This window comes from Alligator sinensis, unplaced genomic scaffold, assembly GCF_000455745.1.
Source record: "Alligator sinensis unplaced genomic scaffold, ASM45574v1 scaffold400_1, whole genome shotgun sequence".
Classification (NCBI taxonomy): domain Eukaryota; kingdom Metazoa; phylum Chordata; order Crocodylia; family Alligatoridae; genus Alligator; species Alligator sinensis.
Window position 1 is genome coordinate 2906741 of NW_005841897.1, and position 12068 is coordinate 2918808.

General features: G+C 46.1%; 1 protein-coding gene across 2 annotated transcripts in view; it reads left to right on the forward strand.

Annotated features, from left to right (window-relative positions):
- MGAT5B (mannosyl (alpha-1,6-)-glycoprotein beta-1,6-N-acetyl-glucosaminyltransferase, isozyme B) overlaps positions 1-12068 on the forward strand; it is a 183375-nt gene that overhangs the window by 135347 nt on the left and 35960 nt on the right. Inside the window, exons 9-12 of one of the 2 annotated variants that reach the window (XM_025197428.1) lie at positions 609-740; positions 3118-3251; positions 6237-6367; positions 7434-7439. In XM_025197428.1, the coding sequence (XP_025053213.1) occupies positions 609-740; positions 3118-3251; positions 6237-6367; positions 7434-7439 (403 nt within the window). The remainder of the gene's footprint in view (positions 1-608; positions 741-3117; positions 3252-6236; positions 6368-7433; positions 7440-12068) is intronic. The other variant, XM_025197429.1, reaches the window with a different exon arrangement.

The window sequence follows — 12068 nt, forward strand, 5'->3', positions numbered from 1 at the left end:
CCCCCCCTTGCTTCTGTGGGACACTCCATGCGCTCCAACATCGCAGCATTCATGAACTGCGCCTGCTACCTAGTGGTATGTAGAAAATACATTTAAAGCTGTGTCTGTGTCCAAATCACCAAATCTCTCCGCGTCGATCTGGAGAGATTAAAGAGTCCTCTGATTCGATTCAGATTTGGAGATTTGGCCACTTAATTGGACCGAATGTTCGCCAAGTTGAATCAGGGACTAAAGCTTCACACAGCCCTAGTCCGCTGCCCTGCCTCTCCAGCAGGGGAAGCTGGTGCACCCCTGAAACAGCATCTAAATTGTTTGCATTCCACGGCCTCAGAAAGTCAGAGTGGTTCTTGGCCAACATCACAGCAGGCAGCTCTACCCAGACAGTCACTCGCAGAGAAGAGCTGGTGGGAATCCAAGGATGGAGGCCCTGGGCAGCCCTGATAGAACCATCTCCCCACGGCGAGAATGGAGTTCCAGGCTGGTCTGAAGGAGGGGAAGGATGGTCTCTTTAAAACACTTTGTAGGAAAATGAATGTTGACTTTGCAGAGTGAGCAAAAGGGCTTTGGCTGTGTTCAATGGCTGATCAGTTCTTCCCTGTTCTCTTCAGTAATTTAGGGGTGCCTCCTGGACGGGGCAATTGCCCCTTGACGATCCCTTTGCCTTTTGACCTCATTTACACTGATTACCATGGCTTACAGCAAATGAAGCAACACATGGGGCTCTCCTTTAAGAAATACAGGTAAGAAAAATCACTCTCTTCCTTTCAGAGGCTTCTTTTATATAATTACTGCTTTGTTTTCATTGGGGTTAAATAGGTGTAGACAGACTGAGGTATGTTCTTGCCAGGGGCTTTGTACATCTCACCATGCAGCTGTGTCGATGGATTTCCACGTACTGTCATTCCAGTACATGGGCTATGACTCTGCCAGTTCCCCTCAATTCGGATTCTATTCTAGCATCAATCTCTCCCTGTCCTTCAAGCAGGATTATCAACTGGGCTTGCCCATGTGCAGGTGTCTGGGAGTTTTATACAGGACATGAGGCACAGATTAGACTCGCAGGCTGCCTCACCTCAGCCAGAATGTGAAAGCAGATTCTCTGCCATCTTGCAGCAAGATGCAGTGAAATTCCCCTGGCCATGCCACCTTTCCTTTCCTCTACCAATTGGCCTGCAGCAGATCTCCAGCACATCCTAAAAAGTTGGACCCTTTGTTTCCAGCCTTGTTTATGTGCACAGCTCTGACAGCTGGTACATTGCCCAGTGAACTGCCTCCACACTGTTTCCCAGCTGCTGTCATAACGTGCTGAGATCTGCTTGGGAAGGAGGGAGAGCAGGCTCTCAAACCCTACCTTAAAACAAAAACTAATTATAAGGCTCTGTGCTGGGGAAGCAAATAGTTTCAGGGAGGACTTCTTGTGTGTGCGTGTGCATGTGTCTCTAAATAATACGTTTGCCACTCTGCAGGTGTGATCTGCCACAAAAGGCAGAGAGATCTCTTTGCGTTTGCAAGAAAGAGGGCCCACATGCCCAAGCCCATTTTCTCCTTTCCTCTTCAGCACTGAGAGAGACTAATGTCCCCATTCCCTGACATAGCAGCAGCCAGCAAAATATGTGATTTAATTTAGTGCTGATAGTCCTGCCTATTTATTATGTTTTCTCCCATTCCTTCCACTATCCTACATGATTTTATTAGAGAGAAAAATGACAGGCAGCATTATTGCTTTTATTATAAATGCATTTACTCTGTAGGCTTAGCTTGGGCTTTTTTTTTTTTTCCATCCTCTCTCTTTTTCCACTTTTCCTATTTTCCATCTCCCTCACCATGGTAATGCCTGCCTCAGCATTCCTGGGATATGGGGGAAAGCATTAAAATGTCTCCAGAAGATGTATAACTTTTTTGAAGATGTCGGGCCAATGAAAGACCTGAACAGGAACCTGGTTTATTTGCAAGGAGGGAGTCAAGTGAATCTTTTCCTTTCCAGAAGGGATGTTGAAAATACATCCTTCCTTCTTTGCTAAACACTGACCAGAAGCCCTGACAGTGTGCTTCTTAATATGGGAGCAAATAACTTCTTGCCTGGAGGTGGGGGTCAGCTCATGCCCAGAGTCAGGACCAAAGTGCATTGACAGATGTGGGATGATCCGGCTTGGATCAGTAGGAGCTGAGATTGGGGTCTGTGCCTTTGGAGCTCTGCAAGGGGAACTTCCCCCATTGACCCCATCCCTTGCCAGGCTAAGTAGAGCTGTAATTGGGGCCCTGTGCTCTCCTGAGCACAACATCCACTACTCCTGAACTTTAGGGTGCCAGTCACCCAAAGGTGTCTACACAGGAGATGTCACAAGGCAAACCTCCAAAAAGTAGTACCTGGGGCATTGTGCCCTGCATGGAAGGGCAAGCATGGTGCCTTGGTGCTCACATGGATGCAATGCAGGTCTGCACTGTCTTTACCTGAAGGGTGTACCTAAAAGCCACAAGAGAGCCATTGGGGCACTGCCAATCCAAGTATGATGGCAGCAATGTGTGGCAGCTAGGACTGAAACAGATAGACTTCTTCTCACCACCATTGGTCTGCATTGGCAGAGTTGCTCAGGCAAATCTTGTGCAGTTGCCTTCTGCATCAAACCCAGCTCTGACCATTGTTGTCAACATCCTTTCACCTGCACTAACAAGCCTAAATCCCACTGTACCTTCAGCATTAATAGCGCTGATCTTTTCCAGGCCTCTGGCCATTGGGCAGCAAGGCAGCACAAACCTGAACAAAGCTTTGGCCTCTGGAGTTCAAGCACATAGCACTGCCCCAAGGCAGCATTACCTTGCCTCTGTATCATCCCAAAAGGTTTTCATGGGGCGCTGAAGGCTTCTTTGACTCACCACATGGATGCTCAAGCCAGTCATTGCTCATTGATATGAAGGATCTGTCTTCTCATGGATTGGACTGCAAGACCCATTAATCCTTTTTAAAGTAGTAATTCTACTAAATGCTCATCTCCCCAAGCCCATAGCGGCTCTAACAATATCTTGGTCCTGAGATGGTGGAAGATGGATCTCATGGGTTGATGCTCTTTGTTTGCAAAATGGAAGTGAAACGTAACCATTGTTGTCTTGCTTGGACAGGTGCCGTGTTCGGGTCATTGATACCTTTGGGACAGAGCCAGCTTACAATCATGAAGAGTATGCCACCCTGCACGGCTACCGGACGAACTGGGGGTACTGGAACCTGAACCCCAAGCAGTTCATGACGATGTTTCGTAAGTGATGGCTTGTTTAGTTCTCGGATCTTAGGAGGATTTTTTTTGATACTTGCATGTTTGATAATTGCAAATCATCCTGTCAGATCCAGGCCAGTGAACACAATGGGAATATGCAATTAAGGGTTTAGGGTGTCTGTTAACCACTCTTGGGCATCAGCCTGCCAACCATACCGTACCTAGCCCACCCATGCACCCTTCTTCCCCCCCCCCCCCCCCCCCCCCCCCAAAATAAGTCAGCTGCACTGGAACAGGAAGAAGTTCCTGAGACTAGAATAATTCGAAGGAAAGCAGCTCTTATTTCTCAGTGCTCAGAAATTTACATTCACTCTCCTCTTTGTGCTGGTTGCCACAAACAGGCAACTCAGATATGTCCAGTTCATTTTTAGGAACAATTGGTATCTTATTTCCAGTTCGAGGGGCCTTCTGATTTTAATTTGTAAACAATTACCAGGGAGCAGCTAATACCTGGGTGTGCATCTCAATCCCCTGTACTCTGGCTCCCCATTCTACACCAGCAGGGCCTGGGAAAGGATGGGCAAACACTGGCACGTCCACACTGGGGGAGTGAGTGCTTCACATGGCCAAAAACGCCCCTTTCTGTCCAGCTGAAGCATGCCATTGAGAAGATCTTTGCAGTCTCATCTAGAACTATAGAGGTTGCAATACCCATTCGCCTAAAGTAAGGGGGTGCACAGAGGATCCCCTAAAGAGGGACAGAGCCAGAAAATAATCCCCCTCTTCATGCTATGCTCAGACTGTGCCATAAAAGCAATGCCAAGTCCTTACCATGTACTTCAGTTCAAAGCTGGTTTCTCAAGCATGCTGAATGGGATGTGTGCTGCTTCCATCTGACCTTAACCTTGACAGCGTGCCCTAAGGAAACGCCTGCTTAATGGGCCCTGTTACTTTAATTAGCTTTAATTCTTTTCTGTCCCACTCCCACTGTTTTGCTAATTATGTTCTCAGCCTGCCCCAGCTGCTCCCCTCCTCCCAGTGTTCGGCAGTGAAGGACTTTGCTGTGACATGGTGATTTGTCAGCCCAGAGATTCTGCAGGGAGCAGTCCCAAGAGCAGCTCAGCTACCCAATCACTCCTCCTGCAACAGCAGGGGTTTTAGTACCAGAAACCCAAAGAGAGGAGGTGGTGGGAAGGGCAGAAAGCTGGAAAGAAGGGATTTATCAGTGTGGCAGAAGTAACATCAGACTGGAGGATTTGTTTTCCGTGAGCAAAATGTCAGAGAGTTCTGTTAATGTGGAAAAGGGCTGCTGCTATGCCTGCTGCTGGCTGCCGCGGTCCCTCTGGCCATGAATGCCTTCCCAGAAAGCACTTGACACTCTGACCCCATAGCTGCTGCAGTGGGGCTGTGCAGAGCTGCCAGAAGAGCATGGTTGGGCACCTGGTCTTGGGGCTCGGCGGTGGTGGCCCCTTTCTACTACCAGAATTTCTGCTGGCAGAAGTCAGCACTGGCAAGACCTTGGCCCACCAAGTAAGTGCTGGCAATGAAGAAATGAAAGCACTCCCCCACAAGGGAGCCTGTGGCAAAGCCAGACATGAACTCTACTCTCCAGAGTTTCAGGTCGGTGCCTTAACCATAGAGACCATCCCAGCCTTTGCCTTGGTTAGCTTCACTTCTCTCTCATGTGTGCCCACCCCAGTGATGGCAACAAATCCTTTCATGGAATGGGTGGGATTCACCAGGGTATTCCACAGAAAGAAAAGCTTTGAAATATGCTTCCCAGTTTTAGCCCTTGGCAGCCACAGTTTGATCTGGGGAGATTCAGAGTGTGAAACCAGCTTTTGGAAATGACAAGCAAATAGGGAGTTGAGCAGGGATGTGAAACACCAGATATTTTTCTCCAAGAAAAGTCTTATTTCCAGTTTGGGCATAGCCCATCTGGAGACAGGCAGCTGGTTTCAAGAAAGGGGCTATAGTTCCAATTTATCCACTAACCCATCAAGGGGAAAGGAGTTTTGCTCATCTCAGTTGAGCCTGGTGACCCATTATACATGCAGTGACTCAAATATTTTCTACCCCCTGGCTGGATATAATCTATTTGGCAGTCTAGGAAGTGCCTTATATTTTAGAGAGACCTACAGGCAGTTTTCATATCACATATTTTAATAGCTTCTGTTTGCTTTTTCTGTTCTCTCACTCCTGGAGCCCTTTAGACCCTCTTTGCATTTTGTGAAGTGTTTCTGTGGTACTGAAACATCAGCCCTTAAGGGCTGCACCATTGCCTCATTTCTAATGCCTCCCAATATTTCATTCCTCAGATCAGCCCTGGCCCACATCTCCCTACTGAGCATATCTAACACCAATGCCTCCTAACCCGATAGATGATGGATGCCAGAGTGGGTACTGAATAGGGGATAGGTCATTCTAGATATGTCTGGTTCAGTGCTGTCCCTCTATAGCATCCACTTCTGCCCAAGTCAGAGACAGGATACTGGGCTAAATGGCTGACACAGTCTGGCACTTCTTACATTCCTGTGTTTTTCTCCCTGCCTCTGTGCAGAGGGAGGTGCTGATGGCTGAGCTGACAGAGACACTTTGATGATTAAGGCACTCACCTGGAGCTGGGAGTCTGCACATCCTTATCCGCAGTCGGATGGCCATGCCCTTTCCAGCATAGCTGTTCCCAGGAAGAAAAGTGTTGGAGGAGGGAATCCTGAGTCCAGCCGGGGGGAAATAAGGGGGGACTTTCAGCTGAGGGATCCTCTGCACCCAAATGACACCAGGGATACCTTCAACAGCTAAATTCCCATTAGCACAGAACAAGCATGGGGAACTGTGTTTACCTTCTCCATGAATTAGGGTTATAGCCCCACTCTCCAGTACAAGTAACCTCCATGGGGAATGCCAGTGAGGCCAGGCTATGTGACACAGGCTTTGGGAAGACAGGTGGTGGCCTGTGGAAGACCCCTCTCTGCACCAGCACGAGTCTAACACATAGGGGTTCTTTTCCCCCCTTGGTTTCTGTAGCCCACACTCCTGACAACTCTTTCATGGGCTTTGTGTCTGAGGAGCTCAACGAGACTGAGAAGCAGTTCATCAAGTCCAACAAAGTAAGCAACATGGCAGTGGTGTATGGGAAGGAAGCCAGCATTTGGAAGGTAGGTGCCCTCACTGGTGTGTCCAGACTACAGAGAGCTAAGTGATGGTCCCATTGGCATCAATGGAGGCTTCTGAAAAAATTATCAATTAAGCTACACTCCTTAAAAGCGGAGCCTGGAAAGACCTGAGGAGACATTTACTCCATCTCTCCCACTGGCCTATGTAGGAGTCATGGGAGTAATAACAACTGATGCATCGTTCTAAAACTTATTGTGTGGACAACCAGCCAGTTGGAGTTTCTTGTACCCTTTTTGGGAGCAGCTGATGCTGGCCCCTGCCAGACAGGATACTGGACTAGAGGGGCCCTCAGGTTAGATCTGGTGTGGTAACAGCTATGTTCCTAATATCCAGAAGGAACATTTTTAAGGATGTAGATTAGCCAAAGTGAGACAGAAAGGACATTTGAGGCATTGTGCTGAACTAGTCAGCTTCCCGCAGTTAAAATGGTTAAGGTCTGAATAATTTCCTTTGTGGAACTGAGTTGACAGTGTCAACTGTTTGCATACCTCCCTTGCCATTACTTGTGTCATAGCAGTGTGTAAGGACATGAATCAAGACTGGAGCCCTGTTGTGCCAACATGCATGGTAAGAATCAAGTCCTGTTTTACAACCTAAATAGACAAGGTAGACATGGGGTCAGAGCCAAAGCAGAGAACCTGGTGTTACCTGTCCAAGATCACATAGCAGGGCAGTAAATGGGACTAGAACCAGGTCTTCTACGTCCAGTCCAGTACCATCTATCAAACAATCCCAACTCTCACCTTCAGCTAGTAACAATCTTTACGCACTGCTAACCTGGGTTAGATTTAAGCTCATGAGGTAAATCCTGTATTCTACTACTTCTCCCCTGGAACTGGACCAAAACTATGCCATTCCTCTTTGAACATACAGTTCAATGGTCTTTTGTATCATAATGGGGAACATGGAACATAAAGGATAGTCTTAGCTCCAGCCTCTTTTATCTGGATCAGACCCAGGGCTTTTCTTTGCATCATTCATTTGCAGGATCTAATTATCCCTCTCTCTTGTTTTTTTCCTTCTGTGCTTCTCCCTGGGATGTTGCAGCTGCAGGTACAGTAGTGCACAAGTCTCTTGTCTTTTTAAACTGGGCATTTCAGCATAAAAATAAAATATCAGGGACAAGTGTGATGGTTGAAACACAGTTTCAGGACAGCAAGTGCAAAGAGCTTGCATTTTCTGTGAGTCACTAAACCCTTCCATGCTGCCAGCTTGTGTGTATAGTCTGATATTGTTGGTCTTTTGGTCTTTCCAATGCCCCATCTTTCTATAACCAGGTCTTAGCAGGCTATTCTGAGTCCTGCATTTGCATTTCATCAAGTAGCAAGATCTCTGCAATAAAGCCTGTTTTACAGGCACAACTGTACCCCTTGTATAAAACAGGTCAATGATGCCATTTATTAGGGGTTACCCAAGCCCATGCTGCTTGCCTCTCTGCCCCTCTGGCAGTAACAGAACTTTTACTAACAATTGGGCTCCTCATTCTCCTGCCCTACCTTTCTAATGGATTTTTTTCTTTGTAAATCATGTCTCTTTGATGCTTTTGTGTGCTGTTCGTTTTCTGGCGCACAGCTATTCATGGCTCCCAACACCCAGCCTCACCTCCTGCAGCAAATGATTCCAGCTCTGGCATAGCTCCCTGGGCTCCACTGATTTCTCATTCCCTTGCTTCCTATGGATTTATTTATATAATTAAAATCCTTTCACTGTTAGGAGCCATTAGCTGTTGTAAAAGGGGCAAGGAATGAATCTGAGGCAATTTGCTTTCCAGGAGAGAGGAGCCTGGATCAAAACTTTGCCACCCAGAAAACTCAAACTTTGAGGAAGATCTGAGCCAGTCACTAGGTCCACAACCCTAGTTATTAGTGTAGATAGGTTAGTGGAACTGTCATCCATTTTGTGACAAATGTAAAATGTGCCAGTATCCAGAATGGATAGATGAGCAGCTATCTGGGTAATAGATGCTCACAGTAAGTGATGTTACAATAGTTCAACTCTTGGTGACAGGGCAGCAGGTAATAGCCTGTTTGCCTATAGAAAACAGCCAGCTTGATACAGCTGTGGATGCATGATACTTATACCTATGTAATTTATACAGGTGTAATCTTACCTCTCATTTTCCCTGAATTAACTCTACACAGGATTCAAATAATTTGCAGTGGTGCAGGGATGAATGTCTTGCATCTGCTCTTTCTATAAACACGATGTGTACAAACCTGGAAGTATCTTTTGATAGAAACACGTCCGACTTCTTCAGTGTCTATACTGTGTGTAGTTACTTAACACCTGTGCAACCCAGATGTAAAGGGCTGCTATCTGATAACAGCTTATACACATCGGTCTAAATGATAATGCAGAATATCCTAATGGAAGGGCAGAGAGGCAAGGCAAGGAGTGTCCAGAAGAAGCGGGTGTGCAGAAGGGGACAAAATCTCTTAAAATGCTAGAGTGTTTCTAACATAAAAACAGAGATGAGCCTGGACACGAGCCTTTATCCATGCTCTCCACAGGCCTGGGAGACTGGGGGAGCACTCTCAGTGGCCCAGGTTTCTCTCTCAGTAAGTGGGGCTGTGAGGAAGGCAGAGGGTTACCTGGCGTCTGCAGAAGAACACGTTCCTGTGCTGACATATTGCTTTGGCAGCTAAATACTACTGCTGTTGCAGCATTAGCCATGGGGGCTGCTTCAGCTGATGGGGGAGGATAAATGATATCAAGGGCCTCTTTCCCATTAAATCCCTGACCGTTCAGGTTGGAAGGATTAATCAAGAGGATGTGCTGGGGGTTCTGTGAATTGGAAGAAGTCTTTAATGTAGCCTGCTTTCCACAAATGCCAGGCTCCTGCAGTCCCTGCATCCCCCCCACCCCTTCCTGCTTACCCCCTGCCCAGGCAGGGTGTCTTGTGGCTTGTGTTCTTCTGTTAATGCTGTTGAGAGTTTTTATCCAAGGCTTGTAAAGAGCCTGGAGAGGGAAATGAGAAGTAGCGTGGGGAGAGATGCCGAGGCTGCAAAGCTCAATGCTGATCTCAGCTAAATTCAAAGGGAAGGTTGCTCCTCTTTTGTTGAGCACAGAGAAGAGACCCTCGATGAAATCCATGCTTGGAAGGACTGTGTGGTGCTGTATTTGTCCTCAGGGCTGAGTTTGCTAGAACAACAATGAAGTACTTCACAACTCCGTTCAGTTCTGAAAGGGTAATGTCAAGCAAGCTTGGGTGGTAATCAGCCTCGAGACGATCCTCCCCTCCACAGTCCTCTACTCACAAAAAAAGTGTTGGAGTTTTCTATGTTTGCTGTGTGGAAAATTGATACTCTCCAGCTGGGAGTGCCAGCCCAGGAGTGTAGCCAAGCCATGTCAGAAAGTGCCCATCTGCTTCGGCATGTTGGAATAACTTCAGAGGAGGAAGAGAGTGATTCCTTTCTTACAGGCGAGACCCTCTCCTCCTTCCCTTTGGATCAGTTGTGGTAATTGTGCAGCAAGTGTATTAGTGAACTAAATAGGCACCCAAGTGATGGCATTGCATTTATCCTGCTCTTTTGACCTCATCACCTACAAGCTGGTGGCTACCTTATCTCCTCCTCCCACTACTGAGCACCTTCAAAGCCCCATGGTACCCTATTAATGGAGCCTTGTGGCAATAATGTGGTCTGAATCCAGGCCTGGAGAGGAGACTAGGCAATCTCTCCACCTCTTCCCAGCATTGAAGACAATCTTTTTTAACATCTCCTTCTCCTACATGCCCCTTCCTTTTTTCCAAATTATTATGCACTGAGGGACACAGTGACAGAGCATTTAAGACATTGCACTGCAGTTCCAGAGGCATGATTATGAATCACACTTTGCATTGATCCCAGAGGCTTCCCCCAGCTGTAAATAGGATCCTGGTCCTTTTGGTTGAGCTGTCAGAGGCAACTGGATACAGTACAGTGCTAGCTGCTGTACTCCCTTTGTGTGTTGTTGGCTAAGAAGCTGGTGTACGTTAACTGTATTAGTCCAGCGAGCCGTTAGGTTTTGTAGGACTTTGATTTTACGGGCTTGACAGGCAGCATGAATTTTCTAATGAGCGTGTAAGACTTGGTATCTTTTGAATCCTTTGGATGTAGAAATCAGGGTTGAAATCTTGCTCTTGTTGCAGTTACTGAGATTTGGGCCATTGAACTCAGTGGGGCCAGGACTTTCTTCAGTTGTATCCCAGCAAAAAAGAGATTCTCATGTTTTCCATGGCATACAAAGCACTTGCTCTTATCCTTAGTAGGCCCCCAAGTTACTGGATTGGGATACCACAAAAATGTGGAACACAGAAACCCCATTTTAGGCAACTCTTAGAGACGTCTAAATATTTTTAATGATACGATCTTGCTCCCCTTTGACCTGCTGCAGCTGAAGTCAATGTACTGAACAGAGCTAATTGAAAATCTACCATCCACAGGACTTTTTGATGGACAAATCTTTTTCCTCTAAAAAGGTGTCGCTCTGTCTTTAATCCTTTGAAGTTTCTGAGTGCTTTTAAAAATAGAAAACCATGAAACATACACCAAAAAATCAGGTTTTCTCCCTATTTCCTGATAGTAAAATAGAACAAAATGGAAAAGGGCAAAGGAGAAATGTGGGAGGAAGGGGGAGAAAAGAATTTTTTAGTTTACATTTTCAAAAACCTAAAAAATGTTCACAGGGAGCTTAAAAATGTTTGTTTTCAAATCACCCCTCCAAAGCAGAGCTTTTCAAGAAAATCTGGTACTGACAAAACCACGTATACAAAAGGATTTACATTAACTACCAAATAATGTTTTTAAACTCTGTAAAGCATTTCTAAGGGCTTGATCTTGCACTATTGGCATTTTACCCTAGAAGATTTACAATTGAGTCCAATGGGATGGGATCTTGACCCTAAATGAGTTTATCTGCCCATATATGACATATAGAATGCATGATGTGTACATAGACCAGGGGTGGGCAAAATGCAGCCTGCAGGCTGAATGCAGCCTGCCAGGCCATTCTGTCTGGCCTGTGGAGCCCCTAAAAAATTGAGAAAATTAATATTTATCTGCCCCTGGCTGCCTGTCACACGGCCCTCAATAGCTTGCCAAAACTCAGTAAGTGGCCCTGTGCCCGAAATAATTGCCCGCCCCTAGCATAGACTCATGTGCTGCTTATAGGTTTTATTGATACTCATTTTGTTGGTGCTTCATAACTCCCTTATGACCTCACCCACATCCCAAATTCAGGTCTATTGAATCTTTGTGTCATTCTATCCCATGCAGCCAATGAACTCCAGGAACATGAAATTGTGCCTCAACGTTTTCAGCCATCAAATGTCAGCAAATGTGGGTTTCTCCATCCGTATAATGGGGATGATAATACTTGCCCTCTTCAAAGGTTCCTGTGAGGATTAAATAGTGTTTGCACTGCACTTTTCAGATGTAAAGTGCTACAGACACATTAAGTGTTGTTATTGTGTCATACAAGATTGAATCATCTGAGTGTAGCACAAAATGGCTATGCATTAAGATTCAAAGAGCATGAAACAGTATAGGAGGAGCATTCTTATATGAGAGTTTACTAGAATTGGATTCCAGGGTGTGTGTGCATGCATGTATGAATGTGTGCGGGAGTGTGAATGTATATATACATACAACACAAGTACGTGCACACACTTCCTGCTATACGTATAAGTATATGTAGCTGCAT